General features: G+C 41.5%; 4 protein-coding genes across 7 annotated transcripts; 1 reads left to right on the forward strand and 3 right to left on the reverse strand.

The window, feature by feature from the left end:
• Window positions 1-1,240: 1,240 nt before the first annotated feature.
• LOC107304925 (succinate dehydrogenase subunit 7, mitochondrial) lies at window positions 1,241-4,833 on the reverse strand. Its single transcript, XM_040527320.1, has 3 exons — window positions 4,617-4,833; window positions 2,754-2,856; window positions 1,241-1,527 (listed from the first exon to the last, which is right to left on the reverse strand). The coding sequence occupies exons 1-3, from the start codon at window positions 4,740-4,742 to the stop codon at window positions 1,487-1,489; spliced, it is 270 nt and encodes an 89-aa protein (XP_040383254.1). The 5' UTR covers window positions 4,743-4,833; the 3' UTR covers window positions 1,241-1,486.
• Window positions 4,834-6,610: 1,777 nt separating this feature from the next.
• LOC102714858 (DEAD-box ATP-dependent RNA helicase 22) lies at window positions 6,611-12,561 on the reverse strand. 4 transcript variants are annotated; one of them, XM_040527286.1, is made up of 8 exons: window positions 12,182-12,561; window positions 10,027-10,314; window positions 9,591-9,713; window positions 8,786-9,216; window positions 8,213-8,540; window positions 7,563-7,715; window positions 7,024-7,098; window positions 6,611-6,896 (listed from the first exon to the last, which is right to left on the reverse strand). In XM_040527286.1, the coding sequence occupies exons 1-8, from the start codon at window positions 12,497-12,499 to the stop codon at window positions 6,894-6,896; spliced, it is 1,719 nt and encodes a 572-aa protein (XP_040383220.1). In that variant the 5' UTR covers window positions 12,500-12,561; the 3' UTR covers window positions 6,611-6,893. The 4 variants fall into 4 exon arrangements, with proteins under 4 accessions (XP_040383220.1, XP_040383219.1, XP_006661187.2 ...); XM_040527285.1 differs by having other exon boundaries at window positions 6,611-7,098; XM_006661124.3 differs by lacking the exons at window positions 6,611-6,896; window positions 7,024-7,098 and adding an exon at window positions 7,114-7,473.
• Window positions 12,562-15,954: 3,393 nt separating this feature from the next.
• Window positions 15,955-21,862, forward strand: LOC102715142 (mitogen-activated protein kinase kinase kinase NPK1-like). Its single transcript, XM_006661125.3, has 17 exons — window positions 15,955-16,365; window positions 16,466-16,507; window positions 16,628-16,693; window positions 16,781-16,891; window positions 16,968-17,048; window positions 17,153-17,230; window positions 18,523-18,605; window positions 19,204-19,285; window positions 19,358-19,458; window positions 19,571-19,610; window positions 19,713-19,772; window positions 19,849-19,892; window positions 19,971-20,115; window positions 20,264-20,479; window positions 20,561-20,895; window positions 21,058-21,125; window positions 21,218-21,862. The coding sequence occupies exons 1-17, from the start codon at window positions 15,955-15,957 to the stop codon at window positions 21,298-21,300; spliced, it is 2,046 nt and encodes a 681-aa protein (XP_006661188.2). The 3' UTR covers window positions 21,301-21,862.
• A 1,247-nt stretch (window positions 21,863-23,109) lies between these two features.
• On the reverse strand, window positions 23,110-24,021 carry LOC121055364 (zinc finger AN1 domain-containing stress-associated protein 17). The gene has a single exon (XM_040527800.1). The coding sequence runs from the start codon at window positions 23,828-23,830 to the stop codon at window positions 23,276-23,278; it is 555 nt and encodes a 184-aa protein (XP_040383734.1). The 5' UTR covers window positions 23,831-24,021; the 3' UTR covers window positions 23,110-23,275.
• Between the last annotated feature and the right edge of the window lie 1,096 nt (window positions 24,022-25,117).

A 25,117-nucleotide genomic window follows, 5' to 3' on the forward strand; every position in this document is an offset into this window, starting at 1 on the left:
TAAAATGTTGCTATTTTTTAAAAGTTTTTTAAACTTTAATGTTTAACATAGGACAAACCTAAAGTGAAATAGAGGCTGTTTGGATCTAGAGACTTTTTTTAGTCTCTCGTCACATTGAATGTTTAGACGTTAATTAGGAGTATTAAATATAAACTGACAACAAAACTAATTGCATAAATAAAGGCTATTTTATTAGACAATTTTTTAAGCCTAGTTAATTTATGATTAGCAAATATTTACTGTAGCATCACATTCGCTAATGGATTAATTAGGTTCAATAGATTCGTCTCGCGAAATAGTCTAAAGTATAAGATGGGTTTTATTAATAGTTTATATTTAATACTTCTAATTAGTATCCATGTGATAGGACAAAAAAAAGTCATAGAGATCCAAACACCCCCATAATATAAAATGGATGTGGTATTATTTCGAAAACATCAACAAAACTAGAGAAAGATAAATTTTATATCAGCTGAGATACAGAAACTGTCAGAAATGATATTATTTCATGTTATTTTTACGGAAACGTAATTATTATGGTCATGAATTTACTGTACCGTGTTCACGCCAGGTTTTAGTTCCTGCGCAAATTATTTTATGTCTGTGACTATGATAATGTTTTTTGTTTATATAACAATACAATTCTAAGAAACAAATTACGTGTTTATCTAACACATAAAATCAAATAGGACAGCACGCTTGTAATTTTAGGCTGCAACAGGAATACAGGACAGACGAGTAGTTCTTCCCTACTGCTCCCTCCGTCCCAAACCAAACTAACTTTTCAATTTTTAGATATAATATTTAAATTTTTATCTTATTTAAAAAAATTATAATTAACAATTTTATTTTTATTATATGATAAAACATTAATAGTACTTTATATGTAACTAATTTTTTAAAAATTTCTTAAAAATTTTTCAAATAAGACAGATGTTAAATGCTCAACAAAAAACCGAAAAGTTGGTTTTTTTGTGGAACAGGGTACAATTGAACCTCTGTAAAATAACAGATGGATTGCCATCATCGTCTGCGTCTGCTCAGATGCACAAACGCAATGACGCAAACACCAAATATTCACATATATTAACCAAACACATGGAAATGGAAGAGTGATTGGACCGAGTAATCAGAGACAGACACCGTCCACACAGCTGATAGCTTGTTATATGTTGTAGAAAGCCACCAGTTAACAACCGGGATCAACCATTTTATTGAGATTTGAGCATCCAGCCCAGGGGAAAAGAAAACAAAGGCGATGGTCATTCATCACATGGCAATACCTGGGATCACTTTGATTACATGCAACACTAGGCCAAGAAAGAAACCACAAAGATTTTGTGAAAGAAGGTTAACCTAGTTTGTTTTATTTTACATGGTACCATCGACATAGGAGGTGCAGAATAAGTGCTTATAAAACGCCAGTTTATGCTAATGAACCACTTTGTGGTGGATTTTGAGAAATATCACACGGCTGCACTTCCATTCATGAGCTTACTGCCCGCATATAGATCTCATATGCACAGGCTGCACAATTGAAAAGAATTGTCAATAGTCAGTACAGCCATGCAGTGAAACAGAGTGATCAAATGCAACATGAAACACCACAAGCAGCTACAAGATGAACAAAATGATGTCGACATTCCAACAACCGTACACTTGCTCTAATATAGAAAGAGTAACTCTACTAGGCATTATCCTGCAAGGAGAGGTTTGTGTTTTTTATGTTTAAAAAGCACCTTCATCAATTATCACATTATGGTTAAAAGACAACATTTAGAGCACTACTGTGGCCGTGTTCGTTAGTGGTAGTCCGTGGCTTAGTTAACTGGCACGAAAAACGTAACAACAGATTAACATATGATTAATTAATTGTTAGCTATAAAAAACTTAAAAAATGGATTAATATGATTTTTTTAAATCAACTTTCATATATAAAATTTTTGTAAAAAATACACCGCTTAGTAGTTTGGGAAGCATGCTCGTGGAAAACGAGAGAATGTGTTATATATCCGGGCAAACGAACGCGGCCTATGAATCTGATCTACTCAGTATGTAGGATAATAACCAGACACCAGACCAAAGTCCAGAGCAAGTTTGCATTGCATCAAGTAGTATAAAAGGATAATAATCAAACCGAGTATAAAATCTAATGTTAGTCTCAAGACTAAACATATTTCACAGATTATATATATGGGCACCTTGTTAAAAGGTGTAAGTAGCTTTCTTATGCACCACAAATCTAGTCATAATGCTGGTTGTGAGCAACTGCCAGTCATCTGGACATATTCTGGAAAGTGTCTTTCGAGAAACATACCATTATCAAATTTTGATAAATCTATTGTCAATCATAACCATTGATCATGCAGAATAAATAGCTCTGGACATCAGAAGCTACTGAAAAGTAGTCAGTACTTGAAATCTTGATGGTGAAATATATGAAACAGTTATTGTATGGTGTTGTGGACTATATTGCCCTCCCACTTCCAAGGAACTGGATTTTGGAAAGCCTTTACTAATTTTTGGTATGCAAACAAGGAAAACTTCCAAATCCACATTATTAATATCTTGCATAAATTTCTTTTTTCAAAAGGTCAAGAAATTCAGTAGACATTTCATTCAACTAAGTGCTGGTGTACCAGTAATCATAATACAAGTGGTGACATCCATCGGTGTGATGAATCGTTAATCAGCGCACAATACAATAAAGGTTGATGTCACAAGAAACAACGCTATAAGAAAAGGTAACATACCACAAAGAACAACACCGGTAAGAACATTCCCGGTCTTCGAGACCTGCTTCACGCTGCTTTTGTATGATTTAAACCTCTTCAAAGCAACGTCCTCCTCCAAAAGCTGCAAGACCAAAAATGATGAATAGGAAAACTAAATAATACAAGTGTGATAATATACCACAGGGAACACAATGAATTAAGAAAATGGGAAAATTGTTCCTTTGCAACATATATCTCTTTCGCCAGAAAGTTTAATGGTTTTGCAAAAATGCCACATAGTTAGAGTACTTGAGTGTATTTCTCTCTTTTGCCACATTTGACAGATATAGAACCAAATTGCCCTCTTATTCCTCATCCTTCTAGTACATCATCAGTCCACCCCTGTCTGGCCAGCAACAGGCTTGCTGTTGTTGTCTTGTTGCTGCTCACAGATGCAAGCCATTGTTTGTCCACTGACGGTGCTTCCAGATGCGAGCCGCCACGAGCCTGCTGCCATCGCTGCTCACAACCTTGAGTTGCCATCACCAATGTTAACAACCTTGAGCAGCTGCTGCTTACCGTGCTGCTTGGGAACTTGAGCTGCAACTGCTCATTGTTGGTCATGATCATGCTCACTCCAGACATCAAGAGGCTACACTCACTGCTGCATGGAACCACTCCTTGCCACCAACTTCTTCAGCGGCGATGGTGTGGCACAAGTGACCATGGCCAGAACTTCAGATAGGAAGAAGAATTGGGAGGTAGAAGAAGAGGACAAATATGTTAACTTCCTGTGATAGAGTGGCAACCATCCAATACCCCTATGAACTTTGTGGCAAACTAGAGGATGCCATTCAACTATGTGGAAAATGCACGATATTTCAATAAAAACAAAGAAATACTAAGTTGAAAGATGTTTAAGATTTGTTGGTATCTTATAACAGATTAACAGTAACAGCAAGAAATCTTATGAAACTAGCCTCATACCAAAAATGTAGTCTATGACCAAAAAAACATGTTTGTGTGAAAAAGTAAGCTACAAATAAAATATCAGCATAGAGAACAAAGACCACCGGACATATTTTCCAGTGGGAACTGAGAATATAGAAAATACCGTTTCCACAGAAAACTAGGATATTTTCCAGTGGGAACTGGGAATATAGAAAATACTGTTTCCACAGAACACTAGGAGAAGGCAGTAAAGAAAAATCTCGGGAGGTAAAAAAAGTATTACAGTTAATGACCTAAAGCAAAGATGGAAAAATAACTATTACACCATTCCCATAACTCAGATTAGTGCTCTACTGTTCTAACTGTACAGTGACGTCAAATATTGTGGAATGGCTCAAAAGTTACAAGAGATCACCAAAAGCTATACTAAGTAATCCTCATAACACATCTCTAATCTAATACAATATCATATCATAAGAGGGATTCTGTGTCATTTAACTCCTAAAAAGGATTATACCTGCACAATCTCCTACTCAGAAAGACAGCAACAATATGTAAATTAATTATAAGCAAAATCAACTGTGTCAGTTCTTATCTCGATGACAAATTGACAATCACCGCGCCATGGAAATGGCAAAGCTTATACCCCCGATACCCACACAAGGTACCTGAACTCGTGACATCAACCATAGCGAATCAGATCAAACCCGAAGCTTTCCACAATCCCATCCCGCCCGCTCCACCAAGGCACCAACTGATCGAGCACATCACGTATATCAAGGGGAACGATTTGCCCGCTTCCTCGTCAGATCCAACCTACCACGTAGATGAGGGCCGGCACGACCTAATCTCCCGGAGCCCGCCAAGGAAGAATCTAAACCCGCTCACAAAACCTAGCAGTCGAATCGAGGGAGAGGCAGCGAGAGAAAGAGGGGGAGGAGGTGCGCTGACCGCTTTCTCGCGAGCGCCGAGCTCGACGTGGAAGCCGCGGCGGGGCTGCAGGTGAGGGAGCGGCGCCTGCGGCTGCGGGGACCGGAGGCGGGAGCGGAGGGAGGAGAGGAAGGCGGGCTGGGCCATGGCGGACGGATGCGGCGGCTCAAATGGGGTGGAGTCGGGGAAGAAGAGGAGAGAGAGAGAAACGAGGGAGGGTTCGAAGACGAGGCGAGCGAGGGATGTTATTTTCTCTAGCCGGTCCTTGATTCTTTGTGTTATTTACGGTACTTCACTTTTTTCTTGTGAAAAGGTCCTAGGAACATCGAAATTATATGTTTCCCTAGCTCTCGAGCCTCAACTCAACTTATATGTAGTGATGTCATGGTAGGAAAAAAATGGTAGGATTTATCAATCAGACAGAGACGACTTGGGTGGTGACTCGGTAATCGCCGCTATGTTGGTCAGAGAAGTTCATGTTCTCTGATGAATTCACTGTAACGGTGTCATCAAGTCATTAGGCAGGAACATGATGGGATGCCATGGAAAAGGAGTACATCTCGTGCAGCGTCCTAGGTATAATGAAGCTCATCCACAAGCCTACCTCCATAGCCTGCAAGGAAGTGTATCCTTGATCTAGGATCTATATCCCCTTTTATGTGGGTGGATTCGGAGCCGGTCATTCGGTCTAGATGAGGAGAGGTTTCAAACTTCTAATCTACCACATATAGGTTTTTCGACAAGGGCGAAGGAGATCGAAAGGTTTGGTGACAGGGAGCATATGATCTAGCTGTTCTGGAGCAGACTAGTAGTCTTACACCGAGGTAGTTATAGCCGCCTTGTGGTTGGTGAATAGCAGGTGGAAGAACGTGAGACGGAGTCACTCACCAGCAGAGCTTGAGAAAGACGGTCCACGGTGTCGATCCTAGGTGGCTAGGGAAAATCATCAACCGGCGTAAGCGTTAACGCTGGACCTAGCGATAAATCCAGCATGATGACATCGTTGATCAGGTTGGCGTGTTACACTCCCACCAGGTTGATCCTGACATGTGGCACTAGTGGAGAACGGTGTTGGGATGGTTAATCTTGAAACTATCTCGGTTAAGTCCGATCTTTTAAGATTAGTTAGTTGATTGAGCTATTTGGTGATTATCCTACTCATAATTCAGCCGATAGGGCATAATTTCGTACATTATCATGAAATTATGTAAAGCCGATCATCTGGCTCATCGGCTAGGGTCCTGAAATGGTATCGGCTGTCCGGCTGATGGCGGTTTGGGTTTAACTGTTTTTCCATGTTATATCTTGTCAGTTACAAGATCAAACTGACTGACACGCCCAATTTTCTAAAAATTTAGGTCCTGCACTGGAACGTTCTGAGAAGTGATTCCTAGTCATTTGTGCGTGACACGTTGTTAATTATTTTCAGCGCCAGCAACTGCGTCCCTCTCCATCTCTCATGCCGGTGCATCGAAGAAGGGTCACCGCCACCGTCTGGACATCCCTCGCCGCCATCTGGTCGATGCTGCCTGGTGCCGCCGCCACCCGCACCGTTCGTGCTCGACTCTTTCCCAGCCAGCTGTCGTCGCCGCTCGCGCCGTCTGCACCTGGCATCTTCCCTAGCCGGCCGCCGTCGCCTAGCCGATGCCGTCCCTAGCCCGTCGCCGCTACCGTCCCCAACCATGCATGGACGCTGCCACCTCACCGTGGTCCCACGGCGCCGCGCCACCCACTCCGCCACTGCATGCCTCTGTCACCGCCTGAGATGAGGAAGAAAAGGAAAGAGAGAGAAAGAAGAAAAGAAAGCGGAGAGAAATTGAGAGAAAGAGATTGAAGGAGGGAGAGAAAAAGAGAAAAGATGATGACATGTGGGCCTAGTTGCAAATAGAGAGAGTGAATGGAAAGACTGTTGAAGTAACAAACGAATTTAAGTGACCAAATAAAATGAAGAGTAATCAAATAGGTATTTAGAGAGTCTAATTTAGACTGTCTTTTAGAGATGCTTTTAAGATAGAGAAGCTATTAGAGATGCTGTAAACTTTATGAGGCGCCAATGAGGTTTCGTACGATAAGCGTACGATGACGGCGAGCGCAGGCGTGCGTCATGCGCGCCGTGCATCTTGCAGTCGCGAGCGTCGTACTTCCGTCCATTTCATCTGGTAGATCGTACGTGTAGCGTCGTATGTGTAGCAGTTCTCGTGACGGATATTACGTTGACAGGCAGCTAGACATCAAAACCTCAATAGCCAATATGCAGTTTATGAAGGTTGCCGCACCCATGGTTTCCTAGACCGCCGGTTACTGTTACAACAGTAATGATAATACCATGATAACCGCACTAAACTTAAACAAATTTAAAAAATGATCTAAATTTTTGATAAATTTTGTACGGTCTGCCACGGTTACCGCCAGGTGCAATAAGCCCCACCTCCAACAGTAAGGGAAACCCTGGCCGCCCCGTGGTGCTGATGCGTGCATCATCTTCAGATTGCTCCTCTACAAGCTAAGCCAAGCACATGTCAGTAGACCCAAGATTTAAGATTAAAATCGAAGGCCAAAGATTCAACTGGACTAACAAATTTACAGTACAGAACTAAGGAACAGAATCAAATGTTCAGCTATAAGTTTGCTTGTTCAATGTGTGGTTGCCCGTATTTATCTCCTAAAAAAGTACAAAATGTTTTCCAAATGAAACAGAAGAAGAAAAACTAGAGTACTGGGTCAAGCTCAAGCAGCAAAAGATGACGAGCTATATATTAACTTATCCTTTCTAGGCAAAAAGAATACTGCAACATCAAGATAACAGTGTTGTAGATTTCTGCAATGCTTGCTTCTTCAACTTGTTGCGGAAGCTCCTTTTTCTGCTAAATGCTTTCTCCTGGATAAACACAAAGATTCCTTTTTGTACGACATGTTTTTAGAAGGATATTTATCGGTATGAAATGATGACGATTATAGGAAGCTTACCACTGGCTGGGCCAACTCCTCTGCTTGACGGACCGCTCTCACAAGATCTCGGTTTGCCTCTGTGTAAAGGCTAGTCACTATCCCAGATTGGCCAGCTCTGGCTGTGCGACCTACCCGATGCAAAAAATCAACAGCACAGGCAGCAAACTCCGCCTAGAGGTACAAAAGGAAATATACAATGAGATAACACCAAAAAACAAACAATGATAGTTGAAAAAATCTACTCTCCGTTTTATAATGTGATGTTTGACTTTTTTGCTTATAATGTTTGATCATTTGTTTTATTTAAAAAATTATGGAAATATCATTTATTTTGCTTGCGACTTATTTTATTATCAAAAGAACTTTAAATATAACTTATTATTTCTTATATTTGTACTATTTTTTTTGAATAAGACGAATAGTCAAATGTTGTAACAAAAAAAGTCAAACATAACGGAGGTAGTAATAAATAAGGCAGGATAAAGATTTTCTGCACAAGTATCCTCTGCATGTACCTACAATGATATGAACCTGGCTTTGTTGTATTGCACTGACAATAGAAGTGGGCAAGGAGTATAATTAGGAAGTTGCAGGTCAGCAAGAACGGTTGTGTTCCAAGAACATAAACCAGACCGGATGATATTTCATAAAACAGAATCAGATCATACCTGAATGACATGAGAAACATTTGGTACATCAAGGCCACGAGCAGCAGCATCTGTGCAAACAAGCACACCACCGTTTTCCCGAAAGGATTGCAAATTGTTAGCCCTTTCCTCCAGGGAGCTCTCGCGATAGTATAAGATGCATGGAAGACCAACATGCCGCAATATATCAGATACTGAATTTGCAGCATCGACAGTGTTTGTGAACACCATAGTTCGATTTGGACCAAGTTTTGGGTCATGAACTTCACTCTTGAGACCATATTTCACTGCATCCAGAAGAGCATCAACTTGTGTATCAGCAGTGACCTCTATCCATCTTCGCTCCAATCTGCATGTATGACATACTGCCATCAGATATGTGGAGATTATTGTGGGAATATCAAATGACACACAAATTTGGGATCCTCATCTCCATCTAGAAAACAAACAAACTGAAATCCTATGAGTGACATCTAAAAAATGTAATGCTGTGAGAAATCTACCATGCTGGACAGACAGTCAAACAAATTCAAAGTAATGTAACCGCAAATCTCAATACAGAAGATTCAGAAACTTGTAGAACAATGTGCATACCTGGGGTTGTGGCGGTGAAGATATGCACCACTAACCCATACAGCATTAGGAAACATACGCTTCAATACCCCACCGGCAGTCTTTTTGCCACTTTGCGGAAGGGTGGCAGCAACAAAGATATACTGTTTGCTGCGTCTATAAACTTTTCTAACCCTTCTCCAATCCTTCTTGCGTGCTCCAACATGAGCATTCTCCACCTTGAAAGGTCTATCTTGAACAGGACCATCTTCATTTTCCTCCTCATCAGCACTAAGTTCAGCACTCTCAGATTCCGAATCCTCACGATGTTCATTAGTGTCACCAAGTGATATTTCTTTTCCAGAATTTTCCATCCTAGACAGTAGCTTTTCATCAAATCGCAGCATGTGGATGAGACGAATGACCTGATTTTCGAAACTTCCGCAGAGTAGCATGTCTGCCTCATCAAATACCTACCAAATCAACTGTTATTAGGAACCTTTCCTAGCCCAGAGATCAAACTGTTCGATCAAAACATGTTTTGATACAAGCCAGGCACATACAAAAAAGTGGTGATTAGGAAACTATATCAAACAACAAAAAATCCACATATATTTGCATCTTAAAATTTTTAACTTGAGAGTGTTTCGTATACATTATTTATTACAAGTTACAGAGGGAAGAATGAACTACCCCAGCATTGCTTAATTGTTTCAGTAGGTAATCTGGAAAAAGTTCTATATCTTAGCTTCACAAAGCATTTTCAGCAAATCATTTGATGACATAAATTATAAAAATAGCAAGATAAATAGTACAAAAAAGTTACAAAATCAACTTGAGTACTTACTATGAATTTTACAGTGCGTAGGAATCTCTCCCTCCTCCTATTTTCTGGGTCATAGTCAAATAAATAATTTAACAGAGCAGCTGGAGTGACTACAAGAATGTCAGGCTGAACAGCAGGCCAACCCTGGAACATGCAATGTAAATTAAGAAAACATAGACAACCATTGTTAAACCAGCATAAGTTTTTCATAATTATAGCATGGCATGAGGTAATGTGGCATGTAGGGGTCATGTAGCAAATAGGAACTTTCTCTAAAATTGCCGAACGTTGTATCACAAATTGATCAAAACACAGGTAAAATTCTCAACGTGCATCCAGTTGTAAAAAGTGAGGTAGACAATGTCATAATCATCCAAAAGTGGAACAGCAATAATGACATGAGTTTACCATGCCACCAATTAGCATAAGAATGGATATGTACTTAAGTAGAGTATACCTTTGGTCCACAAACTGCAGCAGCACATTTAAGTGGTTCACCAGACTCATCAACCAATGAATTAGCCATGCGAACAACTTGCTCACACAGCATTACATTGGGGCAGAGGACCAACGCCATGTTGGGAGACTTAGGGGTAATGTCCTGAGAACTATCATCTTCTGCAGAAAACGATTTTGAGCACAGCTTTTCAATCAATGGAACAAGGTAACCATGTGTTTTGCCGCTCCCAGTCTCAGCAGCAACAATTACATCATTCGTTGTGAGAACATGTGGTATAGAGGCTGCCTGCATTCAGCTTTTGAAGTATAAGTATTTATTTGATGCAGCACCAATTATCAGGGTCAATTAGAAAAATGCATATACAGAACTCTAATGGTACATAGGTCCCAGGAAAAGTATTACTACATTATCAACACAACTGAATTAATGTGCAACTACAGTAAGCAAATACTAAATCTAATTCAATGTTTTCAAGTCGTCCGATTAGTCGCGATTAATCACGATTAGTCATCCTTATCGGTGATCTGACCTCGATCAGGGACGCCGGCTCGATTAGCTCGACTAGAACCCTGGTCGTCCGACTAGTCGTCGACTGATCGTGATTAGTCGTCCGACTGGGGAGGACGACCAGTTCCGGGTTGCTTCTTGGACAGGCCTACTTTTGGCCATAGCCCATTAGGGTTAGCAATATATTGCCCATTGCCCAAGACTTAACCCATCACATGCCTGTCACTTGTTCTCTTCTTATTTTCTCATGGCAGTTGCGCTTGATCATGATATAGTGTGTATATATATAACTATAGATCATGATATATATATATATATATATATATATATATATATATATATATATATATAACTACATATAGGAATATATATTATATATTATGTATATGTCCCGAAATATACTGGAAAACTATATGGACGACCAGGATCGACCAGACTCGACTAGTCGATCTGGTCGATGACTAATCGCGACTAATCGCCTGGTCGGTTCCATGGCGACTAGAGTTGACTAGACGACTTGAAAACATTGATCCAATTTCAATTCCAACCATAAGCTGAACTTTCATAACATTCAATACCTTGCAAGAATTTTTTTTTTAAAAAAAGTAAATTTGTAGGACTTTTATGTTTGTAACTACTTCGGAAAATGCAGAGACATATGGTCATTCGCAAAGGGAGTCATCTTTTCGCTTTTATAAGGAAAAAACTAACCGGCATATTTGCAAATGGAAATTAATTTGCGAATAAAAAATTTATATGTGTGTTCTTAGTGCTCTAAAATCAAAGGCTGAAAATAAACTACAATGAGAAAACCACAAACTAATTCCAAATTTAAGGTCAAAAATTCAAATTTTGGCTTATAAGCATAAGCAAAAGCGAAAACATGGAGGTAAAGGCAATTGATTTGGCCAGCATTGTAATCCTGGAATGCACCCACATCATGTGTACACAGTGGCGAACCTAGATAAAAAAATATCGAGAGTCCTATATATGTTATAACACATATAATGTTCTCATTTTCGACTGATGATATGATTAATATAGACTAAAACAACTAGGTATTAGAATTCTACCCGGGGTCACAGGACTATAGGAACGCCACTGTGTGTACGGTGTACCATATGAATGTTCTAACATTCAATTACTTTGATAACTAATTTGTGCATGCAATTTCTGTCCATCATGTAGCAAGTTAAAATCTCCTACATATTATTTAGTACAAAGCACAAGTGGATTATGCACTAGCACGGATAACGGCATTTCCCAGAGACAACGGAGTGGAGAGAATGAGTTAACTTTCTAATTCCAATAAACGCCCAGCTAATGGATTAAAACCCAGCATCTACATCCAACAAGGATGTACACGGCCAAGGCCAAAGAAACGCCCAACTTGACAGGTCTGGTCAGCATGTCACTTGACTCACTTCACATGAAGAGAGACACGGGTCACACGGCTAATGATACTCGTGAAGTAATTCTGGAAGAACAGGGCGTGCAGGTTGTATCTACCGACTGAAACATTTGATTATAAATAAGCACACGGCAATGACGGCATAGCATGCGATTACGCGAACTCAGGCATTTCGTCGAGCACGTAGTATGCAGCAGCCAGGCCAGCAGCAGTCAAGCGTGGACCAAGCGGCACCTGTACAAGCGAAGGCCTCGCGAGGCCGGCCCCGTGCAACGCGGAGGAGAGGCGGTCCGATATGCCTAGGGACTTCCACGAAGTGTTCTCCCCCGAGAAGAAGCCGTCGCCCTCGGAGCTGCCGGCATCGTCGGCCTCCGCGGCGGCCGTGGCGAGCGCGCGGGGCCTCGAGGGTGCCTCTGGACGCTGTGACGGAGCGAGGAGGAGGAGGAGGCGGCGGTGGTGGTGGCGGGCGGCGGGAGGAGGGGAGGGCGCGAGGTGCGGGAGCCTCGCGAGGCGGAGCGCGAGCGGCGCGTGGCGGAGGTGGTGCAGCGCCATCGCGATGGCGAGGTGGAGTGCGGCGGATGGGCGCTCGGGTTGGGTTGGGTCGGGCCGTGTAATGAAGTCTTTTGGCGGCGAGGACTTCGTGTGTCTCGATCACAATAGTAAATAACTATCGGGTATTGATACCTCGTACTTATAATATCCATCATTGAAATTTAAGTCTATCAAAATTCTCATATCCGTTACGGGTATAAAAAATTCCCCATACCCGTACCCGCCTGGGTAAGCCTCACCCACGGGTCACCCATTTACCCACCTGACATGATAATAAAAATAATACAATATTTTGATCCAATTGTGGCAACCAGCCAACGACAAGGCATCCGCATCAGTCACACAATAACATAAATCCTATCAAATAGTACTTAAGTAGTAGCAGGCAATACATAAATCCGCGTAATTCCATATATGGGTTGAGGCTTAAATACCTAGGGTTTCATATATGGGCCACAATGTTCATTTGGGCTTCTGGGTATTTATTACCCGCGGGTAAACGGGTATGGGTATCATAGGAACGTTCTCATACCCGTGCATCCGTTGGGTGAAGGTATTTACCCGTTTATTTACCCACAGGTAATGCATTTAGCACATACTCATACCCTAATGAAGTAAATACCCATCGGGTCTCGGGTCGCGGGTCCCTATTACCATCTCTAACTTGGGGTAGATTTTTTATTTATATTTTACCATTTGTATATTAAAAGATTATATAATTATTAATTATTTAATTATGATTTGATTTATTGCTCAAGACACTTTAACTATGAATTATATTTTTTTATATTTGCACAAAATTTAAATTAGAAGAATAGTTAAATATAGATAAAAGTCAATCGTGTTAGATTAAAACAAATTGAGGGAGTAACTAATATTGTACCATGCAATAGCTAGATATAATAGATAATAAGGGTGAGCGTATTTAAGCATGTCAAATTTGATTGTATATCTAGTCGAAGAAGAGAAATAAGGAGAAAGATAATGAGTGGATTACAAAATCCATTGAAATGAGACCAACCACTAGTATATTCGACATGTTAATATGTGTGATAAAAGAAGTATAGTTGAGCATCTTGCTTACTATGTCAATAGAATACTGCTGTATGGTCTATCTATATAACTGGATTAGATGACGTGACGTATAATTATATTTAATACTCTACCCATTTCAAAATATAAATATTTTTAGAATTCAAATTCTATACCACAATATACGTATTTCAGCAATGTTTTTATGATTTTAAGCCTTCCAATGATTTCAAAGCTAGTCAAATGCTTAAAAAGAAAACGTAATCAATCTAAGTTCAAAAATTGATTAATAAAATGACTAACGAAAATTTCTTTAACATCTCATTAGTATATACAAAATAATCTAAAACTTATATTTTGAAACGGGTGGTATAAACTTGCTCTTGTTAGTTCATATCAAACTTATGGCACTACCAGGCTACCAATGCAACGATACTCTTTCCCTAATGCTCCTTTTCGTGTTTAGTGGCGAGAAGCCCTTGTTCGAAACCTAGGCTGGGACCGAGACTACGTTCAGTTCCTAAAAATTTTTGGGAGAGAGGTCACATCGACACGTACGGTTACACGTTTGAAGTATTAAACGTAATCTAATTACAAAACAAATTTTAGATTTCACTTGAAAACCGTGAGATGAATCTTTTTGAGTCTAATTAATTAGTCATTAGCACATGTTGGTTGTTGTAGCACTTATGGCTAATCATGTATTAATTAGGCTTAAAAAATTCATCTCATGATTTCTCCCATAGCTGTGTAATTAGTTTTAATGTTCATGTATATTTAGTGCTTCATTTAAATATCCAAAGATTTGATGTGATATTTTTAGAAAAAGTTTTTGGAAGCATAAAAAACCCAACCAGGAAATCCCAGATTAGGCTTGGCTCGAGCCCGATATTTGTAGCAAAAGCAGAGCCTAGGCCAGGCTCAAACCCCAGGCTTTATTGGGTCGAGGTGGGCTTTTTTGGTTTTTTTTGGCTTTCTCGGGTTTTTTCGGGCTTTGTCAAACATTTTGGGTTTTCTGGCTTTAAGACCATTCTTAGTGGCCCTTTCATTTAACATTAACTAAGTATCACATCAGATTTTTTGATGACATAGCAAGAATTTAATTAGGAAAAGGAAGAGAATATTTTCATCCTAGTGAAAGGTTTGTAGTGTTGTTTTCAAGCAAATGAAAGCTGAATGAAAGTCTACTGAAGCTAAACCTTTATTTCATTCGGATCACGTGTGGGGTCCATCTTCTATTTTTCCTCTTATGCAGCAATTTGTATGGCACATATAATCATACTCTCATACAAAAATTTAATGGTCTATCAAGTTTATGAAACTGTGAAATAAAAGAGGTCATTGATAAATGACCTTTCATTTCACATAACAAAATTAGAATGCTGATGTGTAGAGGTGGAAACAAGCCAAGCCAAACCACTCGTCTCGTGAAAGCTTGGTCAAGGACAGGCCTTGCTTGATAAAGAAAACGAGTAAAAAATGATAGCTCGGCTTGTTTCAAAGCTCGAGCCAGCTTGGTCAGAGATGTCGGCGACGTGGGGGCGTTGAGATCAAGTGGCGCTGAGAAGGAAGGTAGGAGCCGGTGCAGCCGCACAGGGGAGGGAGGCGGTGCCGCGACTGTTGGCAACTCCTCTCGCCACCTAGTTGCGCTCGTCGTCTCAATCTCGGTGTGATGGCGGCATGGTCGCATGAGAAGCCAGGAAGGAGAGGAGAGTTTCTGTTGTGCGAGTGCATAATAGGTTAGGGTTTCTCTATTTCTCATAGGCCAGACAAATTGTTAATGGGCTAGGTCAACTTTTCCACTGCTCGACAATCCTACCGAGCAACCTGCGGGCTAGCGCGAGCTCAGCTTGATTTGCAAACTAGCTATGGGGACGATTTGGGCTTGGCTTGTTTAGTTCTCGAGTCGAGCCGAGCTTCACGAGCTCGAGCCAAGTCCGAGCCGAGCTCACAAGCCCGAGGTTTTTATCCACCTCTACTGATATGTCACACTCAAAAACCATAAAATAAAATATGCCAAGTAGAATGACCTAATATCCAGACGGAAGACCGGACAGTGCCTGGGCCGGGCTTAGGTTAAACAGGCCTAGTCGCGAGACGCGCCACGCGCCCCACTCCGCGGCGCTCTGCCGATGAACCGACAGGGCCACGCCGACGCGTACCAAACCCCACCCGAAAAAAAAAGGCCCAAAGCCCCAAAACCATCCCAATGCCAACGGTCGCGTGGGGGCATTTCCGTCGTTTCGCCGCCCCGCAAACCCCCAATTTTTCAAAATCCCGCTGCCGAGAGCCGCGTCTCCATTCCCCCCATCATCTCCCGACCCGATCCAACCTCCCGCCGCCGCCGCCGCAGCCGACAGGGACGACTGCGATCGGGGGCGCGCCAGACAGAGCAGGTGGGTAGGGACTAGGGAGCCCCAGCCATGCGACGGGACGACGGCGGTGGGGGTGGGGGTGGGGGTGGTGTAGGAGGGTTCAGCGAGCTCTTCGACTCCGTGCGCCGGTCCATCGCCTTCCGCACCAGCGCCGCTGCGCCCGAGCCACCGGGGCCTCTCGGCGGTGGGGGCGGGATCGGGGTCCGGATAAGCTCCTGCCTCCGGAAGTCGAGGGGGATGGGCCTGCTCGGGCTCATCTCCAAGAGTCCGTCTCCGCCGCGCCGCCTGCTGCCACCGGCGCCTGAGTTTACCGGTGGCGGCGCGGGAGGGGGAGAGGGAGAGGGGGAGGAGAACCCGCAGATCCGGTGGCGTAAGGGCGAGCTGATTGGGAGCGGCGCATTCGGGCAGGTCTACCTCGGGATGAATCTTGACACCGGCGAACTCCTCGCAGTAAAACAGGTGAGGGCAGTTTCAGATGCGCGATTAGGTTTAATTTGTTCGGAGTTTTGGTGGTGTTTGGCATATTGATTAGCTCTTTTCTACAATTTACTTTCTCCAGGTTTTGATCGGGAGCAACAATGCGACGCGGGAGAAGGCCCAGGTGAGCAGCTATCATGCAACTGCCCTTTTATTTGGCTAGAAAAGCCAAAAAAAAAAAGAGGAAAGAGAGAGGCATTTGAGCTGACATGAATCGCTCCGTGGTTTTGTCTATTATGGTCAGGCACACATAAGAGAGCTTGAGGAAGAAGTGAAGCTCCTTAAGAACCTGTCACATCCCAACATTGTTGTGAGTGGATTCAGCATGGATTGCAAATTTTGTTTTTAAGGTGGGCTAGATTGTTTTCGCTTGATCTAACTTGTGTTGTTTGAGAAGAGGTACCTTGGGACAGTCCGGGAGGAAGACACTGTGAATATCTTGCTCGAGTTTGTGCCAGGAGGGTCCATTCAGTCTCTCCTTGGGAAATTAGGTTCATTTCCGGAGGCAGTAAGTATCGTCTGTGGTTTGCAAATGGGTGATTTTATTGTGCAATACAAATTGATCCCTTCTATCAATTAATCAGGTCATTAGGAAGTATACAAAGCAAATTTTGCAAGGATTGGAGTATTTGCATAACAATGCAATAATACATAGAGACATAAAGGTACTCAACTCTGAAGTTTGAACAAACAATAACATGTTTTTTCATGTATTTGATTTATCACTTGTTGTGTGCTTATGATGATTCCTGTATTTTTCAATTTCCAGGGTGCAAACATTCTTGTTGATAACAAAGGATGCATTAAACTTGCTGATTTTGGGGCATCTAAGCAAGTGGCAAAGTTGGTAAGATTGAAAACTATGTTCATTGTGTTGTTAAGGTCAAACATAATCCAGAGAACTCGCATGCTGTCCCATCTCCTTTTATCAGAATTGGACAACTAAAATCTCATTTGTCAAGCAGTTGATCAGTAGAGCTATCGTTTTGTTTCATTATGACACAGTTTAGTATTCTACTCTCTATGTCCCAACATATAACTACTTTTAGAATAGTGTTAAGTCAAACATTTTAAACTATGACTATTAACAAAAAAATTTAAAGAGATCGGTCATGTAAGAATGATGTTACTACATTTATCACTAAACAAACTATTATAGTATGCAACTCTTCTTATTTAAAGTACTCCGTAACTTATTTTTATAAATGTTATTGGTCAAAGTAGCATCTTGAAGACCGTGTCAAAATCCAAAACTAGTTATATGTTGTGATGGAGAGAGTATGGTCCTAGTTTGATGAAATTTTCAAACGAAAAGGCATGGGTTATTCCTGAATCTCCCATGTCTAACCACATCATTAGTCATTGCACTAAACCATCAGTCCGGCTTGTGGCAGCATGAGAGAGTGAGTTTGGTCCATGCAAATTTACATTCCTGGAGTAATAAGGTGTTTGCTGCAGCACAACTTGCCATGTGTATGCCATGAAAAAGAACATGTGCAAGAAGAAAGAGGAAGCAACATAAGGCCATAGCCCGATATAGTGCCTTTACATGTACTAGTAGTTTTATAGCATGTACTAGTAGTTTTATGGGGCTGTTGCTAAAATATGGCTACAGCAGAGCCTGCAGTTCTGCACAACGAAGCACAGGACTAGGGATGCTCCGACATTGAATTATATGAATAACAATTTAATAACAGAAAGTAATCTACTAATCTGATTGATATGCTGCTGTTGTGGTCTATTTGTGTTGTGGATGACGCCTTTTTAAAATCAGATTCTCTAATTCTAGTGGTCTACCGATGTTTATACATTGTTGAGTGCCCATGCATATCTTGCTCATTGTTAGTCATTTTGGCATGGCATCCAATACTGAGATAGTGAGATTGTCCCTTATTGGTAAATGATTACATGATATTATGTTGGGAGTTTACCTTTCTATTTTGGTGTGTATAACTTTATCAACAAATCTGAGTAATGCTTTCATGAAATGATGCTTAACATGCACTATGCATCATCATGCTTTCTTATCATAATTGTGTACAAGCTATCTGCCTGCTTCACTTTTACTTGGGTAGTTGGGTTATACATTTTTTGAGCTATTCACATACCAATGCCCCTGACAATGTTTCATGCTGTCAGGCTACTGTGACAGCTGCTAAAACTATGAAAGGGACACCTCACTGGATGGCACCTGAAGTTATTGTGGGGAGTGGGCATAACTTGTAAGTGGAGGAGCTCTTCCGGACTTCCATTTCGCTCCTTTTCCAGTCTGTATAGGACCCAAAATTCTCTCTCTCTCTGCGCCTTGTATCTCTCTGTTGTTGTTGCTACAGTTAAATCTCACTGATAGTTTTCCCCCGTTTGCACTGCTTAAGAAACATAACTCTTAATAAGATGCTTTTAGAATGTAAAGGTGCAATTTTAAAGCAAATAGTGAGCCTCATCTATAACTATCCACTAATAATTCAACTGCTGTGATATTTATGCTGTTTTGTTTTTGGGAGGGCACAAAGCACTTAATGTAAATATTTGCTTCCTGAACTACATAATTACTCTAGTTTGAGTTGAAACATCACATTTAGTATCATTTTGTAGAACAAGTTGAGCAATTATGGTGAACACTATATGGTGAACACTATATATATATATATATATATAGATATATACGTATAGTTCAGCAAAAAAAATGATATATGGATATCTAAATTTTTATCAAGAAAGTAAGTAATATATTATTGTTATTTTTAAAAACTATTTCAGTATCATGTCAATTTTCTATTTGTTCTTATTTTTGAGCTGTTCCATATTGTCCATCCTCAGCTCTGCGGACATCTGGAGTGTGGGATGCACAGTCATTGAAATGGCTACTGGTAAACCACCATGGAGCCAGCAGTATCAGGAGGTAAGTTTTAATGATACCAGGACCTACACAAGATGAAACTTGTGTTTGTTAAAACTAACAAGCTCTTTTCAGGTTGCACTTCTATTTCATGTCGGGACCACAAAGTCACACCCACCTATACCTGAACATCTCTCCCCTGAGGCCAAAGATTTTCTTCTAAAATGCCTGCAGAAGTAAGCTATGTTGTCATCTCTGAGCTAATGTTTTGCCCAAAAGTTCTGCAATGGAAGTTTCTGATTTTTCTTTTTTGATCTGGTGACTTGATTATCATCTTTCTTGTTTCAGGGAACCAGAGCTGAGATCTACGGCATCAGATTTATTGAAGGTATGTATGTTTTCTGTGATGTAGCTGGCGGTATTTATGTGGTTCTAAGTGCAAGGTGTGTTGCTATTATTCAAATGTGACATTTTAAATATTTTCCTGCAGCACCCATTTGTTACAGGAGAACCCGAGAACCTGCAGCCACTCAATCGTGATGCACAGCAGGTTGATTTCTAGCATAATCTGATGCTACTTCATCCATTTACTTGACTTCATAACTTTCTCTAAACATAATTAACAGGAAACTTGCGTTAATGAGCTCCCTGCACATGTGTCCAGTGCCTTGTAAGTTCTGTGATTTGTGAGTTGCTGGGACTTCAATTTTGTTTTTCTGTTCATGACGACTTATTCAACTGCTTGCAGGGGTTTAGACCATAACCATTCTGTCAACTGGCCCACTGTCAGTTCCAACAAATCTTCAAAAATCAAACCCTTATGGGAGGGTAGCTGTGATGAGGATGACATGTGTGAGTTTGCTGACAAGGATGACTGCCCAGCAATTGGATCTGTAAGAATTTTGCTTCAGCTCTGCCTTTTTTTTAAAAGCATTTTATGTGAGCTATTTATTGGTTTCATTATCTGTCTGCATTCCAAGAATCATGCTGTGAATAAACAGCATTATATGACTAGTAATGTTATATTCCTGTCAATTTCAGAGCTACAATCCCATGTCTGAACCATTTGATAACTGGGAAAGCAAATTCGTTGCGAGCCCAGAGCAAAGTTCTCACCAGTCAATGGAATTTGGTGGGCTAGCCAAACACGCTGAAAGCAGCATGACTGAAAATGATTTTACATTTCCTTGCGAAGGAAGTTGTGAAGATGATGATGTACTTACAGAATCGAAAATAAAGGCATTTCTTGATGAGAAGGTACTTAGCATTTATGAAATTACACAACCTCAGTACTTCACTAGTGCTAGTACTTCAACTATTGACTGGTTTTCTCACCAGGCTTTTGATCTGAAGAAGCTGCAAACACCTTTATATGAGGAGTTCTACAACACGGTGAATGCTGGGAATTCTCAGGTAGCTGACCATACTTCCAAGGGATTTTTCTCAAATAGTCCCAAATTGCCACCTCGAGGAAAGTCACCAACAAGTAAGATGAGAGGTGGTGCGGCAACAGCATCAACATGTGATAAATTAAATAGTACTAGACCCGAAAGCTGCAGCAGCCAATTATCAGAAGGCACTGTACAGAGCAGCCGGATTTTGAGAGAAATAGCCTCTCCTCAACTTGACGAATTCGGAAACAAAATCCATTCTGATGTCCAAGATAGTCCAAGGTTTGTGCACAACTGCTTTTAAACACAATCACCTTACTAATGCTGAAGCACTGGATCTGGGATTCATTGCAGTATACTAGTTATGTGCCCAAGTGTCTCATTGCATTGATTATCTGCTTTAACAATCAACAATCTAATTTGACAGACTATTTCTGTTAACAGTTTGACCTTTGCTGAAAGGCAGAGGAAGTGGAAAGAAGAGTTGGACCAGGAGCTTGAAAGGGAAAGAGGTAAGTAAACTATTTGATAATCTAAATCTATTCAATCTTGATATTCTGCTGAACTCTGTTTTCTCCTGTCAATTTTGTCAATTTTTCAACAGTGATGAGATTAGCTAGCTGTGGCAAAACACCGTCCCCTAATAGAGTGCTCAATGGGAAGCGAGAGCGACATCCTGCCCTTTGAACAGATAACGACAATCACTGTTTCTTCATTTCATCCCACAAACAGAACCAGTGGCAAGTGGTAAAATGCTTGCCATTGGTGGCAACATCAGTATATAGCCTACACTGCCCTGATCATTCATGGTACATGACAAGGCTAGCTGACTGCGATATGGCCCCGTGATCTGCACAGATCCCCCATGACCGATCTGGAGCAGCTATCATGATTGATCAGGATCACTGTCTTGGTAATGCGTAGAAAACGTTGCACTGAAGTAGTTCCCCGATGTGAGGCTGCATTTTTCATTCTTTTGAAGTGCTGTGCTGTTTAGCCGCACTGTTTATGTTGGAAAAGTGATGTATAAATTTTGGGTTTGTAAGGAAAAAATGGCCTTGGAGATTGGTTTTGTATGGAGCCTGTTTTGAAAGCGAGTAATAAGATAAGTAATGCAAATTATGGAGATTTGGAATTTGAGGTTTGAAGCCCCTACGACAACCTTAGAAGCCGGAAACCTGAAATATTTTTAAACTCCCTTTTAGTAAACTATTTACCTGAAATTGATATGAAATATTTATGAAATTCTTTTGTGGCAAACACAGGGAGGGAGATCATTGGCTTTATCCTGCATTTGTTATACTGTCAGGCTAAGGCCTAGTGAATGCTGCTAATCTATATTCTCTTTTTTCTACGCATGCTTTCTAAATTGCTAAACGCTATATTTATTATAATATATGAAAACTGTTTTAGAAATTTAGATTAATCAATTTCTATAATTTGTCAATGTTAATAATTAATTAATTATACACTAATTTAAAAGCTGTTTATAAAAATAAATTGATTGATTTCTATAATATTTTAGCGTTAATAATTAATTAATTATATACTAATTTGTTTCAATAAACCGGCCGTTAAACAGGGCCTACCAATCTGATAGATGAAAAGACGACCAGTCCTGGTGCCCCGGCTTCCATCTCGGAGAAATTTAACTTTTTGCCGCTTTAACGAGTGGTGTATGAGTCTATGACATGGGTCCAGTGGTATATGTATTATAAATATTCGTATAATATTCGTAAGAGTGGTAAAAAGCTAAATGCTTCGTCCAGTACTCTAGCTTTTAGTTTTGATTATGAGTTAAAATTTAAATTTTTAATCTTAAATTTAGAGATTATTTGAGGTTTTTTTTATCGAAGTTTATTTTCTAACTTTAGCTTTTAAATCGCTAAAAATTTAGTTAATTTAGAAAATCCAATAATATATAACTAAGGATGGCGACGGGGATCCGAGACCTGATGGGTATTTACTCCATTAGGGTATAAGTATGAATTAAATATATTACCTGTGGGTAAGTAATCGGGCAAATACCTTCACTCGATGGATGCGCATGTATGAAAACGTTCTTATACTCTTCATACCAGTTTACCCATAGTAAATAAATAGCCGCAAATTTAAATGCACGTCATTACCCAATATCAAATTAGCCTAGCCCAATTAACCAAACCATAGGTATTTAAACCATCAATACTTTTTTCACCACATCATATAAATGTGTGATGTAAGTATGTAGTGTCTACTGGTATATACTATATGAAAATTATATAATTTAGATTGTTTTAAATTGTTGCGAGTATATGGGTAATCCGACGAGTAATGTTTACCTAAGCGATATGGGTTTGGAGAAATTTTCATACCCGTGATAGGTATGGGTATTTTGATGGTATGAAATTTTGCTGGTGAGTATGAGTCTAAGTTACCAATACCTGATGGCTAGTTACCCATTGCCATCCCTATATATAACCAATGGAAAATTGCTCTTTGTTTCTACCAGCAGAATTCATTCGGAAAAAAAAATACTTCATCACCAATTAATAATTACATCAAATAAGACAATGCGTTGGATAAATTAAATGTCAGCTCATAATGCTGTGTCTTTTTTTTTTTTTACACTTTGTTTGCTTGTCCTCCCACGTAGGAAACCGTGGCGTGGTTGCGTGACAGGTCAGAAAATCTTCAAGTTCCTGACGGATTGCGGAAGCTTCCAGCCGCCGGTCTCCTTCTTCTGGGCATCGCGCCCGCACTGCGTGGCCTTCCTCTCGGCGGCGGCGGCGCCGGCCAGCGACGACGCGCCGGCGCACCCGTGGTCGGCGGGGAACCGGTGCTTGAGGCACACCTTCCGGCCGCACCCCTTGCACCCGCTGGTGTTGGAGAAGGTGAGCGTCTCCCTGCACCGCGGCACGGGGCAGCGGGGCTTGCGCTTCCTCGCCGGGTCGCAGCGCCGCGACCGCGCGTGCGCCTCCAGCACGGCGGCGTCGTCCTCCCCGCCCACGTCCCCGGGCCGCCGCTCGATGGCGTCGCCGCACGCCTCGCAGACGACGACGGTGCGGCCCCGGTCCGCCGCGCGCGCGCAGCCGTGGTCCCCGTACGTCCGGTGCTCCGCGCAGAACGTCCCGCCGCAGCCATCGCAGGCGAAGGGGAGGAAGTCGAGCCGGTTGCAGTCCTCCCTGTCGCAGTGCGCCCCCAGGTCCGGGAACGCCTCCGTGCCCCGCCGCGCCATGGAACCCCGACGAGCCGCGACCGGCGGCGGTGAAATCTTGCCTCCGATGCCGCCTTCTTCCTCCGAAACGTGTTGTGATATTTGGCGTGGCGACGAGGTGGTGGTGGTGGTCGTCGTGTAGTTTTATAGAGGAGGGGTTTGCGTGCGTTGCCATTGCCGACGACGATGCGGCTTGCCTTTTCTTTTCCGGCAAGAAGGTGGTCCGGAATAGAGTCCCGTCTGCTCTGGAAGCGCCTTTACTTAGCGAAGGCGGTTTTGAGTTTCGGTTAGTTTAGTTTAGGCCGTGTTTGTTTGGTTAGGTTTGGGTAATAAAATAAATTAAAAATATATTAATATGTATTTTAAAACAACCTCTCTATGAATCGTAAAAATTATTTATTAATTTAGAAAACGTGTGGGTGAAAAACAGAAAATCTCGGCAAAGTAGGAGGGACAGCCGTTTAGCCGCGTCGGCCGTGACGTGTGGTGCTAGGCTACCGGGTCATCCAGCTGGTGAGTCCGGATGACGGTGGGTATGACGTACGGCTCGTGTTTGTGGAGGCCCAGATGCGTGTTTTCATGGCCCAAAATTGCTCTAATTGCAGGTGTGTTTAGCGACCCAGCTTCAGCCCACAAATTGTGGCCAGTATGATGTACGTCCGTCTCTGTGGTATGGATGCAAGTATGCAACGCACGGCAAATCTTGTTTAGCTCGTTAGGACAAGTACTCCCTCGTATGGTCAGATGTTTTATCGTGTTAGCAGTGTCTAGACTCGTCTATTCATCGATAAATCTTATTTATATATATATGTATAAATTTATTAGTATCCCTATGAATATAGATAATGATAGAGATATTGAGGTACTCAAGCAGATTTGTTTCACTCGTGAGCTAAAAAAAATGTGAATGTTGATGGTGTCATGGTAGAAGCGCCATCGGTCGATTTGCGGGTAGCAGCGGTGAATTACAACAGTGATACGGCAATGGAGGATGAACGGCATGGACAACGGTGTCGTCGTTGCCTATTGCAATTTTTTTTAAAAAAAAACAATCGAGAAGAGTGGAAGGCAGCGCACCACAATCGCACCAACATAATTGGTAATCGACTTCTCGAAAGGCGATCACATATGTGCTTGCTCTTTTTCTCCATGGTCACGCACGGCACCTCAAAGTGTTGATGCGTATCAGAGTGGGATGGAGGGAGGAAGGGAGTAGCGTGACATGAGCACCATTCATAGGAGCATAGCAGCAGGGTGGTGTTAGCTAGAGCTTCTAATCTAATCTGGATCTAGAAACTAGATTGGATG

This window comes from Oryza brachyantha, chromosome 9 (assembly GCF_000231095.2).
Source record: "Oryza brachyantha chromosome 9, ObraRS2, whole genome shotgun sequence".
NCBI lineage: Eukaryota > Viridiplantae > Streptophyta > Magnoliopsida > Poales > Poaceae > Oryza > Oryza brachyantha.

Excerpts from the sequence above, each read along its gene's own strand:
- LOC107304925 (XM_040527320.1), bottom strand. The coding sequence starts at position 4,742 with ATGGCCCAGCCCGCCTTCCTCTCCTCCCTCCGCTCCCGCCTCCGGTCC. Across the intron at positions 2,857-4,616 it reads TCGGCGCTCGCGAGAAAGCG|CTTTTGGAGGAGGACGTTGC; the intron begins GTCAGCGCACCT and ends TTGGTCTTGCAG. Across the intron at positions 1,528-2,753 it reads TACCGGTGTTGTTCTTTGTG|CCTGTGCATATGAGATCTAT; the intron begins GTATGTTACCTT and ends TCAATTGTGCAG.
- LOC102714858 (XM_040527285.1), bottom strand. The coding sequence starts at position 12,499 with ATGGCGCTGCACCACCTCCGCCACGCGCCGCTCGCGCTCCGCCTCGCG. Across the intron at positions 7,716-8,212 it reads ATGTTTCTCATGTCATTCAG|GCGGAGTTTGCTGCCTGTGC; the intron begins GTATGATCTGAT and ends TTGTACCTCTAG. Across the intron at positions 7,099-7,562 it reads AGGAGTTGGCCCAGCCAGTG|CTTGTAGAGGAGCAATCTGA; the intron begins GTAAGCTTCCTA and ends TGCTTGGCTTAG.
- LOC102715142 (XM_006661125.3), top strand. The coding sequence starts at position 15,955 with ATGCGACGGGACGACGGCGGTGGGGGTGGGGGTGGGGGTGGTGTAGGA. Across the intron at positions 18,606-19,203 it reads GTGGGGAGTGGGCATAACTT|CTCTGCGGACATCTGGAGTG; the intron begins GTAAGTGGAGGA and ends GTCCATCCTCAG. Across the intron at positions 19,611-19,712 it reads CGGCATCAGATTTATTGAAG|CACCCATTTGTTACAGGAGA; the intron begins GTATGTATGTTT and ends ATTTTCCTGCAG.
- LOC121055364 (XM_040527800.1), bottom strand. The coding sequence starts at position 23,830 with ATGGCGCGGCGGGGCACGGAGGCGTTCCCGGACCTGGGGGCGCACTGC.